The 22,152-nt window shown below is 42.9% G+C and overlaps 1 protein-coding gene across 4 annotated transcripts in view; it reads right to left on the bottom strand.

The window, feature by feature from the left end:
* The window catches only part of CEMIP2 (cell migration inducing hyaluronidase 2), a 70,152-nt gene extending 48,554 nt beyond the window's left edge, over positions 1-21,598 (bottom strand). Inside the window, exons 1-2 of one of the 4 annotated variants that reach the window (XM_044446905.1) lie at positions 21,480-21,598; positions 180-519 (exon numbers count right to left, since the gene is read on the bottom strand). In XM_044446905.1, coding sequence (XP_044302840.1) covers positions 180-507 — 328 coding nt within the window. In that variant the 5' untranslated portion in view covers positions 508-519; positions 21,480-21,598. Of the gene's footprint in view, positions 1-179; positions 520-3,508; positions 5,548-13,760; positions 14,095-14,186; positions 14,327-21,479 lie in introns of those variants that run through there. The other 3 variants (XM_044446906.1, XM_044446908.1, XM_044446907.1) reach the window with 3 other exon arrangements.
* Between the last annotated feature and the right edge of the window lie 554 nt (positions 21,599-22,152).

Below are 22,152 nucleotides of genomic sequence, written 5' to 3'. Positions count from 1 at the left end.
ATTGTTCCACCAGGTGTGTGTGTGTGTGTGTGTGTGTGTGTGTTGTGATTCTGCAGGAAAAGATAAAGGATTTCAATGTGCCTTTATCACAATCCCTAGAGATTACCATCGGGCATAAACTTTGCTGTTAAAAAGCCCCAACAGATTAAGACCACAGCATGTTCAAAGAGACCACTCACCATCAGGAGCATATTTTGATGCAATCCCCAAAATAATCCCAAGTGCAAGAAAAAATGAAAAGCTAGACATGACAAAGCAAATGAGTGTATTTTTATGCCTCTTCTTTCTGCTTGCTTCTTGAAAGCGCTGCTCATCGGCTGAAGAGGCTACTGCTGTATGAGCTTCTTGTCCTGCAGAGGTAAATTTGGCTGAAGCTTGGTTCTTTGGAGGAGGTGGTGGACGAAATGGGACAATCCTTCCTGGGACATATCCAGAAGATTTATGGTTGCTTCCATTCTGAGGCTGAAGGAAAGCAGGAGAGCTCCCCCTAGGATCGAGGGCTTGCATGTTACACGGTCACTAGAATGAAAATGAAGATTAAATGTTGAGTTGCAAGATGCTGAGTTATACCATATTGTTGTTGAGTTGCAAGACTGTTGAGTTACACCAAATATTTCTTATTTATTGCACCAGTCTTACTGAAAACTAATGTAGAAAATAGGATCTTGCAGATGTTTCGGAAGTAAAAACTGTATGCAACAGTTACTTATGATGAATGCACTCAAATGCTTTAGGTGGGAATGGAAAAAATACCCCTTTAAATTGAATAAAATATAACATGTAATGAAAAAAGACCATATTTTGCAGTTAAGAAACAACTGCTTATATATGAAACAGGTGAAAAATACTTATTAAGCTGACTTTGTCTGTGAAATAAGGATTTGTCATTCTAATAAATATAAATTTGAACAAAAGTACTTCAAAATCTAGAGTACCGTTAAAAAACTATTATCCTGTTTCTAAAAGTAATTCATGATAATACACTAGCATGATTGTCATAAACTCTTACTTATGAATAGCTGTAAGATAATGCATTAGTGAATAATTTTACAAACTGATCTTTTGCACCGTTTGAATAATTCACATGATTACTTTCCTTGCCAAGCCTGCTGGGATTATGCCACAGGGCATGAGAGCTACATGACCTTCCTGGAGCCTGCATTTGTTGGGTCAAAACCTGCATCAATCTTACAGAACACATACTGAAGAAACACTGACAACTTCTTAAACTGAATCACAGACTTGAAGCTTACTTGAAGCTAAGTCACTGATATTTTAAGGGACCAGGCTGGACCAGGGTAGCAAAAGCACCTCAGAGCATGAACCTCACATGATGAAATAAATTAACAAAAATGAGGTGCCACAGCACTTTTATCTAGTTTAAGAACATGTTGAAAGCCTCACACACAAGAAACACATGAGTTATGCCTGGTCTTGAGGCAAGTAACAAAGACCACACTATTTCAAAGGGCTTTTTAAAAATATTGATTATAGAATGATGTAGCTGCTGCTTTTCAATTTTGTGATGATTTCTGTTTTAGACAACTGACATTTTTATCTTTTGTTGTTTTATTTGTATGCTACATTTGAGATTTTATAAACAGGATATAAAAGCATTCAAAAATAAACATCTGATCTATATAAACGTCTAGCACAAATATCCAATCTAATCTTGCAACTACTTGCTTTATAAATTTCACAGGCCAATTTTATAATTTCAAACATTTTACAGTCCACATACAAATGTTCAGCACAAACGTAGCTTAAATACTGAACTTAAAAATTAGAATAACATACATTAATAAATATGGAATAAGATCTACAAGATAAAAACAGTTTCACAGTAACAAACAAAGCAAGATATGGGCCCAAGATAAATAAGCATGGCAAACATTCTATATAGTACATATAAAGTATTCTATATAGTAAAAGCAAAGAATTAAATGAAATTTTAACACTTTAATGGATTCATATAGTCTTGTAGTTTTAAAATGTGTTGCTGATAAAGCAAGATCTTTTGCATACTCCGTGAATGGACTCCAGGTAAGTGAAAATGCTCTGCCCATACTAATTAACTGGCTGCATAATTCTCACAGAAGTGGGGGGAAACCCCTCACTTTGCCAATCTACTGATTAATTAAGGGAGAGTGGTAAGAAAAGGGCCAATGTGGTGCCAAGAGCCAGCGTGGTGCAGTGGTTAAGGGCACAGGACTGGGACTCAGGCCAACTCATGGAGCCAACTTGGTGACTTTGGGCCAGTCACATTCTCTCAGTCCAACCTACCTCAGAAGATTGTTGCTGTGGGGATAACATTGAGAGCAGGAGAAGAATCATGCAAACTGCTCTGAGTTCTTTAAAAAAGAAAAGGGTGGGATATAAATCAAACAAACAAATAAATAAATAAATGTGGCATAGTGGTCAGACTGAAAGGTCTGGGTTCTAGGGCCCACATAGCCAGGGTGTTGTACTCACTGGGTGTCTCTGAGCCAGTCAGAGAATCTCAGCCTAACCTACTTCACAGGGTGTTCTGAGGATAAAGTATATCTGTGTAGCTTATCTGCAGGGGGGCGGGGGAGGCTAGCATGGTCTAGTTGGCTGAGTTCACTAGCACAGATTTGATGCCATCTTTTCCCTCCAGCTATATTTCTCCTCTATGAGAAGATGGGCCATGTGAGAAAAAATGAAGAAGAACTCTACTGTATCAGAAAAAAGCACCATTTAGTCACAAGCATCAAGTTTCCCATGGGAAATTGGCCCATCAGATGACTCTGGAAACCGCAGGAGCTGAAGAGGAATTAACAGGTTTCCCCTTCCATTGTTCTCTAACAATAGGTATAAAGTGGAAGAGCAGCACAGCTATCTACCATTCATATCGTAGTAGACCTTGTAGAGATCTTGGCCTCACCAGGGAGGCTACAGAAAGCCCCTGAATGGGCAATCATACCAGAAGGGTGTCAACGGACACATCATCTGGAGCATAAATTTTCCAGACACATTCCTAGACCCCAAAATTAGCTTCAGTAAGAGTATTAGTTTGCAAAGTACAATATGATCAATCAAGTTAAAATTTGCCTCCAAAATCATTCTCCCTTCCTGTTTGTCCAACACATTTATTCAAGTTTGAAATATAATATTCAGATCTATGTTCTTTTTCCTTCCCTCCTCAATTTCCCTCCTTTTTTAATCAGGCCTATGCAGGGCACTGTCTTGTTATTTTAATCATCTAAAACATGTAAAGAGTTTTATAAACTAATAATGATAAAAATAATAGCATTTCTCAACTCCGATATATGAGACTATCATGATAGACTAAAATGAAATGTTCCTTGCAAACTATCTTACGCAACACAGATTTGTCCACCCTTAAGTGCAGTTTAAGGAGTTCTATACTTTGGGGTAATGGTGAGAGACTAGTCTGGGATGCAGGACATCTCCCCAATTTTTATTGGCCAAGGGGCTCACTGGATAGGTTACTTTGTGCCAGTCACAGCTTCTCAGCCTAACTTACCTCACAGGGTTGTTGTTGTGAGGATAAAATGGGGAAGAAGGCCACACTAGCCACCTCGGAATCCTTACAAGAGAAAAGGTAATGTAAATCTAATAATAAAATTATCTAGTAGAGTTTGCATTTATTTCACAGAACAACAGAAAATCTGGACAAAACATTCATGTTAATCATACCAGGGCTACCTATCTAAAGTTGTTCCATTTACCCAACACTTCTTTCACTGATTTTAGTAAGAGTCCATATCTCATTCTGTACAGCTCCATCCAATCTGGGGAAGCTTCACTCCTAATTAACAAGTCTTAACTATGAGGGGAAGATGGCTATAGTTCTTTCATTTTCCAAGAATCCTACAGTTTCTGATTAATCAAATTTAAATTCAGAGATATTTCTATTATCGTTTGACTCCTATGTAAACACAGGTCTGGATTCCGGCCAGATAAAAAGACTGGAACATCATCTGTAAATCTACAGATAACTTAGAAAGGCTTTCTTCAACCTGGTGCCTTCCCATCATATCCAGACAGCATGGAGGGCACCAGGTTGGGGAACCCTGGCTTCAACGAAGTGAAATATGATGTACTAGAGCTCAGCATGCTCAGCTGAAGGGTCTAAAGCAGGTCATGAATCCAGAATAAAAATCAAGGAAACCTAAAAACTAACTGAAATATCATGTGGGAACATAGGAAGAATTTTGTTTTGAATTCAAAAGCTGCAAAGACTGATAAAACTGTTTCAGAGTGATAAGATCACTATGTCTCAATGGAGACAATACAGAAACAAACATGAAAAGGGAGCACATGTTCCTTGCACCCGTTCCCTGTGTCATGTCACATAAGTCAAGATAGAGCTCTGTATAACCAAGTACATGGGCTACTTAGCCCTTTTCCTTTGTTCTAAGCTGGAAACAAGCCTGACACAAATGATGGAATTATCAGTTATCTGAGCAAGAACAGGCATTAGGACTTTTCATAAAGCGTACAGCTTGCACAGGCATTTCCAAGTACATTAATTGCTAAAAGCAAAACACTCTAGAACAGGCATATGCTAAAATAATTTTTGGACATTTCAGTACAGATGCCAGAGCTCTTACGGAGCCTCAGAAAAGATACTACAGGGCTAAATGTCCTCTAATTTGAAACAGCAACAAAAGATTTTTTGTAGCTAGATTATTTGCTCTTCCTTCTGATATTCTAATGTTGATGCTAAGGGTATGAGATGTTCAAAATTGGTTTCTTCTTTCAAAAGAATACAAAAATAGAAAATGATGAGATCACAAGGAAATGAATATTAAGCAATAACAGACATATCCTTCCAAAATGTTGCTTATATTTTAACTTAATATATGGTTACCAAAAAAGATTTGTACATTTTTTGACAGGAAAATAAGTAAACTTCATTGCTAGGCAATAAATGGAAGAGAAGTTTGTGATGTATTCTCCTTCCACTTACTTTCTGGCCATGCAGTTTCTCTTCACTCACTACCAACAATGAAATCCACATATAGTTGCCTGTCAAAAACAAACAAAAAACTGCAAAATTTGCAGGCACTTAAAACAAACCCTTAGATGTTCCAGAATAGGTTGGAGTGAATCAGACCAGCTGCCTTCTCAGGGTGTTTTTGACAACTGCCAGTAACAGATATAAAAAGGAGTCACAAAAAAGGGATGACCTTTACATCTCCCCTTTCTGGACTAACTGAAGACATGGGAAGCATCCCAAAGGTGGACGGCACCAAGAAGTGTTAAACCCAGAGGGTTCCTTTGCTAGGGAAAAGCCCTACAGGCCAGCTCCTTTCAGTGCACTTAACTTCACTGTTTCTTTCTCATCTGTTTTGGTGACTGACAGCTGACAAATGTTCATTTTGATCTTTATGCAGTCTCATCTTATTATTCTGGTATCATTTCCCAGCTGTAACTGATAGCAAAACTACATATATTTTGACAGCTGTAAATGTGCATAAAAGACCATAAAAGGGGGACCACTAAAAAGTTACGACGCCGTTTGTGTTGCCCCAAAACAAAGAAAACAAAAAAGTGGCAAAACAGCTACAGTCACTTCCCATGTGTCACACAGTCAGCAATGTGGGGCGATGGCAAAGAGCAGCTGGGGTGGGGGGGGGGGTTGACACTCTTGTCAAGTGGTTGCACTGCCTGCAACCCATTATGGGAACAGTCTGCTGGGTTCAGCTGACACAGCAACCCACTGTGTAGACTAACAAGCCGTGTTTTCTCAGCCTGTCTTGTTGCCCCAAACCAAGCCAACCTGCAGAAAATGGTCTGCATTCAGACAGCATCCATGGCTAATTGCCTCTAAAGAGTTGCCATGATGCCCAAATCCAGTCAATGGCTCAGTATGACGACCGAGTGCATTGGAAGCTCTGCATCTCCTACACTTACTGAACTTTATCCATTAAAATACTGAATGCTTGGGCAAAACTATTTGTGTACCCGCAACTCTGCCTATAGTAGCTGCTTAGGTTACCTGGCATTCACTTTTCCTCTTTTCAGAACAAATTACTATATTTAGAGATACAAGCTTCTACCCCTAAAGCATATTCCCAACAGACTCAGGAAATACGTCTTGCATTTGATGTGTCCAAATGTATTGATATGTTCTGCTGCAGTCTTTCTTCAGGTGCCTTTTTTATCTGCAATATGTTATGTAATAAAAGAAAGGGCTTTTTTTGGCAGCAGAATCTTAGTCACAGGATGCCCCCCACTCCTGCCCCACTGCCTAGTCCCTACACTGCACTCTTCTCAACAGCAGACAAAACATTCTTTTTCACTCAAACATTTTAATTTGCTGTAAACTTTTCACTGTTAATTATTTTAATCACTGTATTATTGCTTGGTAATATAATTGATTGTACACTGCTCTGCAGTCCTGTTAAGTATATAAATGTTTTAAAGTATGGATTCATGTAAATGTGGATGTATATTTAGGCAATTTTAATGCATTGCTTATAATAAGCATAGCTAAAATGGCTCTTGGTACCGAAGTTTGATTTTGGCCTATTACTGACAAGAAGCTTGGCTTGGGAAAAATACAACATTATTCTTTTTCCTTGAGGTCCATGTACCAAACTGATCAAAACCACAAAGGACATGCTGGAAAAATTTTACAAGTAAAATTTGCACAAATAAGAACAAAAGAGTATAAGATATGAATAAATATAAAAAGGGGAACTAAAACAGAGCAGTAGCAAAACTGATTCTAGTAAGCAATCGCCAATGCCACGGCAACAATCAAACTATGAAACTAAACAGAAGGTATGTGGTGGAACTGCTCCTGGAGAAAGCAATTTCAGCTGACAAAAATATTACACACCAACTTTTTTCTTGTTTTTACTTCCTATCATAACCTATGTTAACCGATAGCATGGTATCAATGTTTTCTATAGTTGTCTTCAATGCACTTCCTTGGTATTAATAAATGCTTAAAATATAATCTATGAGCATTTATTTATAAAATAACTGTAGAATATAAAATGATTAAGCCTTTCTTAGAATCAGAGAAGCGCAACACTATACATCCAGATACTGGGCAAGTTCACTAGACATGCAAAGACCATCCTGTGAATAAGCCATGGTCGGCTGGGTATTGTCTGAGCAACCCAATGCACTCTGAACAGACAAATGGGCTTTCCCTGGCTTATCTTCCCATTGCTTCCCACTTCCCATATAGCATTGCTTGGTTAACGTCCTTGTATGTTGCACCACTTAAGAGGGGTGCCTAAACGGTGTATTTCATATACAAGCAAATTGACAAGATGTGACATGTAGGCAAATTTGTGCATATTTAACAAATACCAGGGAAAAATTATAGTAAGGACTTCAGGAAGTCCTGAAGCAGAAAAATGCAAGATTAATTAGTGCATGGGAGAGGGGGGAATTCAAGATCACCCACACTGCAATGTAATCTATTCAACTTTTAATGTTGAACCCACACGTGTCCATGTTCTCTTCCCATCCAACACTTCCCTGATTCTCCAGCAAGCTTGGAATAGGGAAATACTGGACCCTTTTCACAGCTCCTTGTTAAAGGGGTTACAGAAGGTGTGCAATTTTCCCTCCCCTGTACATGGCAGTCCTGAAATTTGAGCAAATTCCTCCTTCACTTCCTAGCCTGTAAATTCAAACAAATATCCCTGACATTTTTAAAAAGAAGCCTTTAAAGGGTAGCTGTACAGGATGGAGAAAATTAGGCCAATGGTTTTCAACCAGCGGTCCACGGACCAGTGCCAGTCCATGGCAGATTTCCTGTTGGTCGGGGGGGGGGGGCTGCATTCCGCTTGCTGCAGAGTGGCATGGGGGCTCACTGTGCTCCACCACCTCTTCCTTGGTTGGCTTCACGTTTGAGGGGGTGCACCGGTGCCATGGGGGGCAGGGAGGGGAGAGATGGCTCGGTGAGAGCTGGTTGGGAACCACGCTGCCCTGGTTTTGGTATTTTGTTCTTCTGTTGGCAGTTTTTGTTGTTCAATTTCTGGTTGTTTTGGAGAATTTCATTATTATTATTATTATTATTATTATTATTTGGTATTGTGTTTGGAAACTGATACACAAATTACTGTATTATGTGTATGGTGCTTTTTGTTTCTGCCTCAGTGGTCCCCGAGGCAGTTTTCCCATTTTTTCAATTCTCAGCTGCAGAAAGATTGAAAACCAGTGAATTAGGTTACCATATCAGCAGTTTTTACCTTCGCCTGTTCCCAATAAGACACTATTCACACTGTCCCATGCAGTTGCCTTCTCAGGTTTTTAAAAAATATTTTTAAGGACATTTACATACAACCACTGAAATACAGTTCCACAGGAGCTGCTCCGAAAAGGAGCCACAAAAGGGGCAAAGTTAGTAGCTTCTATTTTTGGACTAGTCAGAGACTTGGGAAAATGCAAAAAAGGTAGACACTAAGGTGTGTCAGTACATCAATTGAAAGCAAGAGGCTTTCCTAGGGGAAAATGCTGCTCTGCCTTGTCCCATTTTCCATTTTTCAAAATTGCACTACTGCATCCCACCTTTCTTTTACTATTACCCTCCAGTCCTTCACATCTGTATTCAAATAGGCAGCGAGCCTCATTTTGTCAGTTTCCTTATATATTCCCTACTCATTTCCTGTATTCCCTTTACCAGTTAAACATGCAAGGACATTGCCCAGGCAAGACTACCTATATGAGATTGTGGAATCTGTTCTTTTTTGCACTTGCGAAATAATGACCCTCCAATTACAACCCTACTTGTGCTATCTTGAGGCACATTTTTTGGGTGGGGGGAATGGGGAGTTGGTGAATGGGCAATAGTCCTTCCAAGATGTGGTTTGGACCTTAGCGAAGGAGTAGTCACCAGCAAAAGAGGCTGGAGGCAGCACTCACGAGATCATGAAGCCTGATGGGCTTTTTGGCCACTCATGCCAAGCAGCTCTGTACTAATCTCAACAAATCCACTATAAAATAGGCCACTCATAGAGCATTATGCTAATAGAGCTTTTATACACATTGAATGAATGAATGAATGAATGAATGAATGAAAGAAAGAAACTGGTCTCCAGGGTTCAAGCAACTCTATAAGCTCCCGTTAAATGGACAACCCTATAACAAGCCATGGGTTCTCAGAGTGAAAATTAAGCCTCCCTGAGGAGAACTTGCCAAGTTTAGATGTCGCAAAAACTCTTGGCTGGCTGCTCATGGTGGGTTGGCATGTCATACAAATCTAGTCAAAAACACGAGGCAGTAGCCTGTTAAGATAACAGAAGGTTTGCTCAGTTAGGTTTACTATCCATAAATTATTCCTCATACAATACAAGGAGGCTCAAACATAATGAACCTCTTAAGTAAATGTTACGTCATGTTATTAGCAGAAGAGGACTGGAATTTGTCCACAGAGTCAGCTGAGACTTGAATCTCACAAGGCATCAAAAATAATTAGAAGGACCCACTCATATTCAATACAGTCGATCAATGTTACTGTAATATAGCAATTAGCCGTTTTGACCAAATCATCATCATTGACTATTAGCAGAACACAATACATCAACCACTGGAAGTCCAGGAAGAAAACTATACTGATGCTGTCTTACATTTGTCCGCACAGCCCTTGCATACATCTGAGGGGCTAAAACAATTACTGCAGCTGTTGTTAAGGGTTACATATACATTAAGATCAACCGTATGTTTATATTCAGTATACTCATATAGCAGTGTTCCAGATGCATTTGGACTGCAACACACAGAATTCCCAGACAATGGCCCTGCTGGATGGGAATTCTGTGAGCTGCAGTCCAAATGCCTCTGAAGGACACCAGGTTGGGGAAGGATGCTGTATAGAATAGCTATCTCCAACTGAGTACCCTCAAGATGGTTTGGACAATAGTTCCCATCTTTCTGTGCCAGCACGAAAAACTTATAAAAGCAAACTCTGCTCTTCTTAGGGATGAACTTCTCAGCCTGCCAAGGGGGAATGTTTAACTGCACCTGAGCAAAGGCTACTCTCATTTCTGTACCAGGTAAATCATCAAAGCATTTTGGAATTATAAAGCCATGAAGGAGTTAAATAGCATACAGCCTGTGTCCTTAAAGCACTGCAACAATACAGGCTTGGCTCTCTTGTGCTCTATTGTATTCAGTACAAGTGGTGTAATTAATTAAAGATGATCAGTTGTGCATTCTTCCTCATGGCTCTTTTTCACTACTTTGTAAGAAATGTTGCATTCAGCCATCTGAACTGCAACGTACACAGTACTTGCAAAGACTAGCCAAAAATGATTCTTTTGCCCTTACCAGCACATGGCTACCTCTCAGGTAGTATATGGAAGGAAGCACAGGAATTACTATCTATTAACACTCATGCCTTAAGTAACTATCGAACAGGTGATGTGGTGAACCACAATAATCACAACAAAACCTTATCAAGTATGTTAATATAAATATGATAGATGTGTCCAAACTTTGAGGGCTACTTATTGTTGTAAGCCGCCCCGAGGCTTTGGCGAATGGGGCGGCATAGAAATGTTTTAATAAATAAATAAATAAATAAATAAATAAATAAACTCTCAAAAAGACCTTTATTCTTGAGCACAGATATGCAAACATAAAATATACTGAAGGTGTCAGTTGGGAAAAGTATATATAAACCACTGCTGGAATCCTGTATTTCCTTCAACAAGTGGGCAAGTCCCAAGTGGAGCACCTGTCAGTATGGAGGGGGTTACTTGGATCCATTCCCTTCACCTTGCACCCCCTGTGCTCCCTGCAAACCTGATCCAGAGAACTGGGAGGCCACCAAAACAGTGGGGGGAGCTGTGGGGGGAGAGAGAGGAATTGTTTGCTGTAGGATCTTATCTTTGAATGGAAGGAGACCCTTATTTGTGGGTACCTAATTAGGATCTAAGTCCATTACTTCTCCCTTTCAAACACACAGAGGCAGGAGAGTTTACCAGAGGCTCCTTGTATGTATGCAGAAATATTGGAAGCTGCTGGACAGTCTCAGACCATTGGTCCATCCAGCCAAGTACTGTGCACAGTGACTGACAGTGGCTGTCCGGGATTTCAGGCAGGCACGTTTTCAACCAACTGAGCTTGGAAAGCATATGCTTTATCACTGAGCTACAGGCTAAAGTCCATGAGCTGCTGCTTTGAAAACAGATAAGCCAATATACACAAGTCCAAAATTTGCCATAAGCTGCGATCCATAGATACCATACTGGGTCTGTGTTTGCATTGAAAAAAAACCCCAATTGGAGAACCCAATCCCACAGAACCACACCCACTTGCACTGACCATGTAGCAAGTTCCACAAGCAAGTGGGAGAAGGTCCCCACTGTACTTTCAAACAACCGCAGAAGTCTTGCCTGCTGAAAGCACTCTGGCATTCGAGTATATAATAAGATCAAAGCTATCTCCTGGGTAAAAATGACTCTTAAAATGCCATTCAACATGACTGCCTGTAGCCCTCTGAACAGAGGTGGTTATGTGCATCCAACTGCATAAAGGAGAGGTCCGGAAAGGATTGCCTCTGCATTCACTCTACCCCGCAAAGGACATAGGTGGGCAACTTCTTCAGTCTAGGCTCATGAGGAAGAGGTGCCACCTGCAATGGTGGAGTGAGGGTCCTCTAAAGACAGTGTTTCTGCTGTAACTCAGAAGAATTTTACAAAGTCACAGGGGAGACTAGGACTTTTCCTATGCAAGGTCAGCCAGTATCTATGAGACAAAGGATTGTACTCTGAGCTGATTTAATCACAATGAAATTCCATCCAGTCCAAGAGAGAAGGGAGAACGTTTCTTCTGACAGTACCAGCTATCTGCAGTTTTCAGTATTTACCTTAAAAATGAATGCATTTTTGAAAGAATCAGGAGTGCCTTAAGTAAGCTGTGATGAAGCATGGTAGTCCTAGGCAAACCCAGTAACGATAAATTCCATGATGATGACACTGCAGACTGAGTGCAAATCATTTCATAATTCAAAGGAAAAAGGTCATCTGAACATTCTTAGTAAAGGCTGGTTGCAATGAATTATTTGCTTTAACTGCTTTAGAACAAGCCGTAGCCTGCAGTCTTTATTATGAGTTTGCCAGTTTCCCCCACAGATATGCTCTACAGTGGTTTGTTTAATTTAAGCATTTTACAATGCATATTGTGTTAACTCCGTAAAAACTAACTTCTACATCCCTGCTGCCAATATGATAGCAAATTGAGCAAGACTGGATAAACTGGCTAAGTTTTTAATCCTCATGCATCCTTTTGAGTGTGCTGTGCTGGGAAATACTTGAAAAAGTGTGCAGTAAATTTCCCTTTTATTTAATACAATCATTTTTGTAAAGTAGTCCCAAAAACATTACAATGCAGTTTTCTTATTAAGAATTCACAAAGTGAAAATGTCCGATTAAGTTTTCAAACGAATCCACTTATGGCAGAAGCAAGCACAACCTTGGGTCAGATAATTAATAAAGGATGTTATGGTTAATAATACAAAATTAGGGGCTCTAGATGTATCACTATAATTCACGTTAAGTGTCACATAAATGTACCCATGTGCATTTTTCTTTAATACAATTCATCCTGTGCTTACATATAATCAGAGAAGCAGGGAGAATTCGGATCACTCAGCCAAATTCTCATCTTGGGAGGTCAGTTCCCAATTTGGTCTGCAAGCCTCAAGCACAAGCAGGAATAGGGGACAGTATGTGCCAGGTGGCTGGCAAGAGACTGCTACTTCGTAGCACAGCCATTGCTTAACGAAGGTGGTGCTGGTTGCCCTTTGTTCCTACAGCACTACCAGCTACAGCAAGGAATGAACTGTAGGCATGCTTTACTTGCAAAAGATAGGAATAGCAGTCCCATCCAGAGGAAAACTCATTCCCCCGTTGCAGACTAAAGGCAGAAATGCATTGGGTCTCTCAACTCCAATCAGCTCCAGTCAGTATGCCCCATGGTAACAGCTGAGCGAGGCTGTATCCCAACATCTGGATGGCCACAGGTGCCCCAGCCCAGGTGCACAGAGAAAAATGGACCTATAGACAGGGCCATATGCAGCAGCCTCCTCTGTTCCCAACTGCTCTGGTCTGCCAAGGTAATTTGAGGGCTGCTTCCTTCTTGCATACTAAGTGGAGTGGAAAAGGCTAAAGCAAACATCTCCAACCGAGTGTCCTGATATGCCTGACTGCTGCACATGCCTCCCAGCCAGCATGGTGTATGATGCTGCTGGCTGGGAAAGATGGGCACTGTGGTCCCTGACATCTGCAAGGTACCAGGTTGCAGAACCCTGGCCTAAACTGTGTTACTTTACTGCCTTACCAGATCACAGGAAGGGGCATCTCTAATCGGGCAGGGCAGCAGATGTGGCATGCTCACCCAGCTGCAGAAGAATACGGGACCCCGAACTGGGCGGAGGCACTTTCTTAAGGCTAAGTGCTTGTGATAGTTAAGAGAAAGTCTGCGGGAGCAGACTGCGGTCCGAGTTTGTCCTTTCACCTCTCCATGCCTCCTAAAACACTGAGAACTACACATCGATGAACTGGGCAGAACCGTCAAGTAGCGGAGGATATGAACAAGGTGCTTTAGAGCCGGCAGGCAGGACGAAACCAATCAAGCGGGAGCAGCAGCAGAAAATGAGCTAAGAGGAGAAAGCAGGAGAGAAAGCAACAGCCAAGCACCGTTTCGGAAGTACTTGCAGGATCGGGATTACAATGCCAGCGGGGCGATGGTCAGTGACGCTTAAGGCTCCGAAACGGCGCCGGGCGACAAGGACACACACTTACCCGGGGTTCGGCTGTACTCACGGTCGGGGTGAGGGCGAGGGAGGCTGGTCGCTTCAACTCTTCCAGTGCAGGAAGAAGGATTTGGGGCGCTGGGTTTGGTCTGATTTTCTTACTCCTGCTCGTGAGCCACTGCAGGGTGGCTGGTAGATTTGCCGGCTTTCACGAAATCTTGGGTGATGCACAGATGAGCAGAGAGAGGAGAGCAGGAACAAGAACGGCAGGAATGCACGGCGAGGGGCGAGGCAGGCAGGGAGAGAACACAAAGCCGAAGCAGAAGAGAAAGCAAGGCAGAGCGCCTGGGAGGGGGAGGAAAGAAGCCGGAGCGGGAAAGGCGGCGGGCGAGCCCGGCAACGCTCGCGAGGAGGGCGACGCGCGAGGGGCCGCCGGCTGAGCCCGGGCGCCGCGCAGAACCGAGACGGCACTCACCCTGGCCTCCCGGGCTGGCGGCGGAGGCGGCGGAGCGGAGGCGGCGGAGGAGGAGGGCGGGGAGGCGCGCTCAGGGCGGAGGCATGGTGCTCTCCCTTCGCGCACACCCAATGCACCCGGCGTGCCCCGACCTCTGCCTTTACACAAATGGCATCGACCGCCCCCGTGTCCCTCCCGCCCTGTCCGACGCAGCGCGGCTCCGCCCAGTCGCCCGCGAGCGCCTCCTGCCGCCGCTCCTCTCCCGCCTCCCCAGCCCCCGGCCGCCGCTGCGCCCCCTTCCTCCGCGGCCTCACCCTCACGGCGAGGAGGGGCTTCCCGCAAGGGCCGCCCCGTCTTCTGGAATGGCTGCTGGAGAGGAAGGGAGGGAGGCGGCGGCCGTGGAGGCTGCGCGCCCGCTCCCTGCAGGACTTGGCTGGACGCTCGCGCCTGGCAGGCTGCGGCTTCGGCGCTGCTCGCCTGCAAGCGAGGCGAGGCTGGAGTGCGTTTTGCCCGGCTGCTCTGTGTAGCTCGTCTCCGCGTTGAGCGGGGCTACGGTTCAGGCACAGGATTGCAGAGTTAGAGCGATTTCCACCTCCTAAAGAGGGTTGAAAGTAGCAGGAGATACTCGTAGGGGTGCAAGCACACACTCCTTCCTCTTGATGCTCGGGCGCCTCGATCATACTGGTTTTGCATGGAGTTGCAACAATGCAACAACCTGCAGCAACTGTTTGCAGGCGTGAGAGTCACCCCCCCCCCTCGGAATTCTCTTGGGGAAAGCACAACTGACACCAAGTGTTTGGGCCCCTCGCTCTCTTTTTGAGCAAAGGTCAGGCATAGCTGATGCGGTTGACCTGCTATCAATCAGCCTCTGCAACGCACGCCTCCTCCTGTTTTCGCTTCTCGTCCTCTCAGGTCCGTCGCCTGCAATCGATGCCGCAGGGAAAATGCATTATGCATCTACTACCAAAGTATAAGCATATCATTTGCCGGCTGCAGACAACACCTTTCTAGTTACAATAAAGAGCCGGCTGCTGGAGGCGTGTTTGCTCGGAAGTCAGTATTCTAGACACTTGCTTCCAACTAACGGGGCTCAGCTCTGCAGGGCCCGCTTTCGGGGGTCAGAGCCCTCTATGGGGTTGTCCCCAATGTTAGCCCTACTTCAAACGAACTGAAAAGAGTGGGACTTCAGAGGGGCTGATACCGCACACAAGCCACTGACTTGGCTGGATGCTGGAACCTGGGCCGGCTTCACTTACACTTTCCTTTTTTCCACAAGCTGCAGTAAAAAACTAGGCCCATTTTACAAAACGGATTTTTAACTTCCCCAGCTGTTCTTCCAGCACTGCCTCCCCTTCTCACTCATGCTACTTCCTTTGCTTTTTAGGTCATATTACTATTAAATTGCATTTATAACCCCCCTCCACTCCATTTTATTCTTTGAGGTGGGTTAGGCCAGGAGTCTGTGACTGGCCCGAAGTCCCCCCATGAGTTCCATGGCTGAGTGGAGACTGGAACCAGGACCTTGCAAAGGCCCAGCCCAACTCTTAACCACTACAGTGCACTGGCTCTCTTTTGGCATACAGAAAGTCAGTCCAAGTCATGCATTAGTTAAGGTGCAGGTTTAGGCAGAAAAAAGTTGTACAACTCCGAGCATCCTCCAAGGAGCACTGGGCGTGCACGGTCAGTTTTAGGGTCAGCCCCCTTTTTCTCCCTGTGTAGGGCTGCACCTTTATGGGGGAGGACTGGATCTCTGCAATTCCATCTTTGCTGCATTGGACTGGTATGGCCAAGCCCAGTACTTGGTGGTACCTTGGAGTCATCCTTGGTTTGGCATGGCAGGGTTTTTTCCCCAGAGGACACTCGCTTGTTTGTACTTCTCTCCACGTCGCTCCACCCCCAGCCTCCAACGGTCTGTGGAAAGGGTGGGCTTGGTGCTTCCCTGCATCCCAACTAGCAGACTGACCCCTGGTAAGGCAAGTCCCATAATAAAGGCTAGTGGCCAAGAATGCCCCCCACATGCCAATGCCGCTAAACTAATTACTACCCCTTTGGCTCTGCTACATGAGCAGTTTAGCGTTGAGCTGGGGCATCTTTCCAGATTTGGTCATAATGACCATGCAGAGAAGTACATGTGGCATATGGAGGGTAGAGGAGTGATATGAAGTGCAATCCTGTGCAAGTTTAGACAAAAGGATGCCCCCCACCTCCACGTATGCTCCAGCAGCCATGGCACTACAATTTTTGGTGTATAAGGCTAAGAAGCGAAGAGGGTTTTTCTCTTGCGTTGCCCTGGGACTATGGCATGCAGGCCTCGAGAAGTGCAATCAGGCATCCTACCCTTCACCTTCAAGTGTGGCTTTTTTCTTTAGGCTTTTTAAAATGTGTCCTTTTAATGTTTTTACTGTGCTTAATGTTCTTGTTTATCTTGGTTTAAGGTTGCATTGTTTTAACCGCTGTTTAGAAGATAAGGCAATATAGAAACATTAATTAATAAATCAATAAGAAAAATGAATGCTAGTAATGATAGATAACTGAAGGAGCGCTTGCATCCATATATGCCCAGCCGCCCCTTGAGATCGGCGGGGGAGGCCCTTCTCCGGGAACCCTCCGTGAAAGAAATTAGGAGGGTGGGTACTCGGAGGAGGGCTTTCTCCGCGGTGGCGCCTAAGTTATGGAACGCGCTCCCCAGAGAGGTCCGCCTGGCGCTGTCGTTATTTGTTTTTCGGCGCCAGGCGAAGACCTTTTTATTCAAGCGGCATTTTAACTGTTAACATTATTGGTTTTATCTGGCCAGGGCGGCTTATTTTATACTGTATTGTTGTATTTTAATTTAATATTTATATTTTTAATTTATATTATAATTATTTTAACTTAGTGATGTGAGCCGCCCCGAGGCTTCGGCGAATGGGGCGGCATAAAAATGTTTTAATAAATAAAATAAATAAATAAACTGTCAGCCGCAGCCCCAGCTTTATGTCTCTCAACACCAGGCCCTTGGAAACACGAGCAGGTGGGAGTTCTCCTGCTAGAGTTCTGCTCAGGTTTTTCTCATGGGCATCTAGTTTGGCACAGTTGAAACTGAATGCTGAGCCAAACAGACCCTTATGCTGATTCAGCAGAGCTTCACTCTTCTTCAGTTCTTGACAGCAGTAGCAAAATCTACATTCACTTCCTAGATACTTCCCAACCATTACTTAATTTTATTGATTAATTGAGTGATTGCATGCCATCCCATAGCCTGAAATGCTCTCTGGGCAGCTCACTTTTCACAACTAAATCTGTCTTTAACACATTTTAAAGGCAATTTCCAGGAGTTGGTACAATAAAATGTACCACTTTGAACCAGTGGGAAAGAATGTTCCTTTTGAATGTTAAAAAACAAAGCTCCCCACAAATAGAAACATAGTACAACAGGAAGAAAGGTCCCAGCACAGACCTTTACCCACTGTGTAGTTTTCTATCTGGGTGGTGTTTTAACATGTGGTTCTCCACAGGCTATTTTAGTACCTCCAGCCAAGATGGTGATGTAAGCTACTTACCCTTTCTCTTTCTTACCTATCTCTATTTGCATTTCTTGTTTTAGTTTTTGCTAGTCTGTAGTGCTACATAGTGTTCAATGATTGCTTGACATCTGTGAGGAGGAGTTGCCCATTCAGGAATGTTTGGAGTCTAGGGAGTGTTTAACCATGGCAGCCAGTAAACCCAAGAAAGGTGTTGGGTTCCCACCAAGCCCACCTCATCCAGCTCCTGCTAAGGGCTCCAGTACCAGGACAGAGCGAAGAAGAGGAGGAAGAGGAGATATCCTCTTTCTTGCTTTGCTGAAGAATACATCACTGGAGATATCTAAGTAGTCCCAAAAGATGGAACAGCGGCAAGATTTAATTAACAGTCTTAAAGTTGTAATTTTACACTGGAAAAGGGAATTTTAAAGGAGCAAAAGGAGCAATTAGTGTGGTAAACCAGTGTGGTGTCGTGGGACTGGGACTCAGAAGATCTGGGTTCGAGTCCCTGCTCAGCCATGCAGCCAACTGGGTGACTTTGGGCCAGTCACAGACTCTCAGCCCAACCTACCTCACAGGGTTGTTGTGGGGATAAGATGGAGGAGGAGAGATAATGTAAGCTGCCTTGAGCCCTTTGTAGGAAAAAGGCAGGATATAAATCACAATATAAATAATAAATATTTCCCCTCTTTATTTTTTAGGATTTACAAAGAAAAAAGGAGAGTAGGAACAGTGTGAGGTGGCAAAAATTTTGAGAGAGAAAAACCTTGTTCACATGACACAAAAACCTGCCATAGGAAGTATGCCAGCCCTCATTGTCAAATAATCCAAACCCAGAACATGATCTTCAGGATGGTCTTTCTTTCTTACCAGTCACAGAATCTCAGCCCAACCTACCTCACAGGGTTGTTGTTGTGGGGATAAGATGGAGGAGGAGAATGATGTTAGCTGCCTTGAGTCCTTTGTAGGAAAAAGGCAGGATATAAATAAATAAATAAATAAATTAGGGCCTGTATCTCTCCATCCCCGTGATGTCCTACCTTATGGGTCCATCACAATACAGTGTCAGAGAAGAATTCTACAGAGCTCTTACCAGTTTATCATGGATACATATAGTGCTATGATAGAAATGAGGGCTGAGGATATAATTGTCATGCTACACACTGCAGTCCTGTGTATCCATATTAGGTGTAAAGACCACAAAAACCAAGGTACTTGCTTATGACTAAACGTTGATTGTACTAGGCTAACAGGAGTAGCACAAATAGAAGTACATTTGAACTACACAGTATCATGTAGTTTCTAGGACTCAATCTCCCCATTCCCATAATGTTTGAACATAGTTCTCATTCAAAGCACAGCAATCTTCACCCTTTCAGAGTTCTTGCAGACTTGATTCTCATGGGACCCTTTGCCATAATAAGATCAGCACATGGTGAAGTTTGCTGAAAGATATTTCTCTTTGTAATTCATGGTGGTTACCAATTGCCTCAATAGGAAACAGCACTGCAATAGCTATCAGGATATGTTGGCTTAAGTCTTGCCACACAGAGCTGTTAATCAGCCTTCCTGTACTCTCCAGATGTTTTCAGCTACAGGTCTCATCATTCTTAACCATGACCAAGCTAGCAGGAACTGAAGTGACTTGCAGTCTACGACATCTGGATGGTACCAGATTGGGACAGGCAATGTTAAGGTAATGACCACAAGGCAAAACTGACTTGTCCTATAAGCAGTAAAGATTTTGAGTAGTACCAAAGGTGCGGAGAAGGCAGAAGGATAGCACCTATACATTCCAGATCAACTCTACAACCACCTAGCCAGAAAGATTCATGGCCTCCATACATACCAAGCTTCCTCTTCCCTTGCCCAGTGGTGTCCACAGAGCACTAAACATGGGGCTGTAGACCCCTGGAACAGTCCGGAGATGCCCAGTGCAATCCATGGTCATAGGAGACCATGGATTGCACAGGGAGAGGGGCTGCAAAGGGATGAACCATGATCAGGAGCTGGTGGGGAGTAGAAAATGATGAGGAGTCCACTGGAGGGATGGACGACTCCTCCCTGTTCAAGGTGCCTTTTCCTTGCAGCCCCAGCTGTAGCAGCAGAGCTGCGATTCAAAGAACCACCATTCAAGGGAAGCTGATGTGTATTGATAGCCTTCATTAAGGTCTTTGCAAAGATGCTGAAAACTGTCAGAGCCCTGTCCTTTCCCCTTTGTGCTGACCATTGGCTGTTTGGGCCATGCAGCCTTTCAGCAGTGGTCCAGGTGCCTACTTGCGTTCCCCTACGTTCAGATGAGAGGTGGACAGAAAGATGCCACCCCTGGCATGCATTTTGATACAGGAGAGCTGAGCACATCAGCTGGCTCTGTTACAACCTTGGCTGCAGAGGTAGAGAGGGAGAAGGTGAGGGAGCAGTCATCCTTTGGGGCTCATCCTGGACTCCCAAAGGACTGTTTTACAAATGGCATCGCTTTTGCGGATGTAACATTCCTCATAACATCCCAGCGCCAACTTTTCCCATGGATGTTGTTCCACTGGCGGTGGCATGCTGTTAGCACAAAGGTATCAGTACCACAGAGTACATGTCCCACTCACGCAGCCTTGGGTGCAATCTGTGCTGGACTTAGCATCAATTCTACCTTGCCCAGAATTGATGGATCGAAGAATAAGGGCTTTCTGTAAATGTTTTTTTTTCAGACACTCAAAGCAGAAAATCATACTTCAATTGAATGCCCATGTCGACTTGTAAGCGTTGTGGCTGACAGTATAGAAAACAAGGTCACAGTTAGATGGTCAAAGAAGCATCGACTGGGGTAAAAATGTGAGACATGTTGTCTGTTTTTTATGTATATTGATTTGACTTTTTTTCTGCTGATCTGATATTACTAAGAGCCAGCATCATGCAATTAATAGTTTGTGACCCTAAACTGATTAAATAGAAAATAGTTTTCATTTGTGGTGTAAAACTCAAAGTGAAATTTCTTTATAAATAAAATAAATAAAAGGTTTAGGCACAGATATATGTATACTGCTTTAAATAACCAAGAGTACATCATCATCATTATCATCATCATCACATTATATTACATTACATAATACATTTTTTTTCTCAAAGATCATCTGATTTTATGGCAATGATTGGTATTTATAGTCTGAACTGAGGCTGATTCAGACAATTTTATTTTATGGATCCAACAAGAAAAGAACAGTTATTTTGTTGACTTGGATATAAGAAATTACAGTTATCCCACCAATTATAATCTACCAGACTAAATGCTATCTTTAAAAATGTAAGCTGTAACTAACTACTGTGTTGGAGAATGGTTAATAGTTTTAATACATTTACACAGAGATAAATAAATCAGTTCAGTGTAAAATATTAAACCAAAGATGCCATGTTTCCTTCAGATAAATACCAAATAGTGGGTGGTGGAAATCTGTATTCTGCAGCTAATTAACTTTCTGCTTCATTATGTTTTGCCTTGTTCTGTAAGCCGTTCTGCTTGCTGCACCAAAAATAGTAGATTTACATAACCTTGAGAAATCCAAGAACTTGCATGAGAATATAAGTAGTGGAGTTTTAGAGCCAAACTGGAAGCAGAATGTGAGAAAAATCAATACAAGCTAGAATCAGAATCCCTGAGACCAATTGACAAAATGATTTCTCATCAAAGATTGATCTTCCAATTATCATACCTTCTGATATGATCACTGACAATATTTCAACATCAGCATATTGCCCTAAATGGAATGCAACTGAGTTATAATTTTACAAAGTATATTGGAATAAAATTCTTTTAAAGACTTACCTGATTGGTTAGAAGTCTCAGAAAAAAAAAAAGAAAAATTCAGAAAACTGAAGCAGCTTTTGTCATTACAGCTGCTGTTTGCTTTCTGTATGGAGAGTTGACAAATGAGCAAATTACAAGTTTTGCTTTCAGAGAAGCAAGAATATAAAGGCTTGAGTCAGCTACAGGAAGAACATTATCTGTCACACACTCTGTTCAGGATGTCATTGCCAGACACTTATTTTTCTGACTTACGAAAACAGGAATTGCCTCATGTGACACATTAATGGATGCCAAATATTACTAACGCGATTCCTCAACAATTTGAGTCATAAACATTTTTGTTATTGTAACTGGTGGTTTTCGGAGTCAGTTACGGGATTCCTATGCAGGCCTATAAAGTCAGCTCTATAGAGTAACTTGGAACTTCCTGCCAGGTAAAGGCACATACAGATGGCAGGTTTAAATGCAAAGTGCTAAATCCATACTTAGATTAATAAATTCGACATTGCTGATTACGAAAGGCTCTCTCTGCATGGAAAGATAGAATGAATAGATACTGATCCAGTGAACAGATTGGGCAGGTTCACAGGATACTTCAAGCCCAGGCTGTCCTTATCACCCAAGGTGGCTAATAAACCACCCCACGGGAATCTCTCTCTCTCTCTCTCTCTCTCTCTCTCTCTCTCTCTCT

Source organism: Varanus komodoensis, unplaced genomic scaffold (genome assembly GCF_004798865.1).
Source record: "Varanus komodoensis strain SLA01 unplaced genomic scaffold, ASM479886v1 scaffold5, whole genome shotgun sequence".
NCBI classification, from domain to species: Eukaryota; Metazoa; Chordata; class Lepidosauria; order Squamata; family Varanidae; genus Varanus; species Varanus komodoensis.
This window is presented reverse-complemented; position numbering and strand designations above follow the sequence as displayed.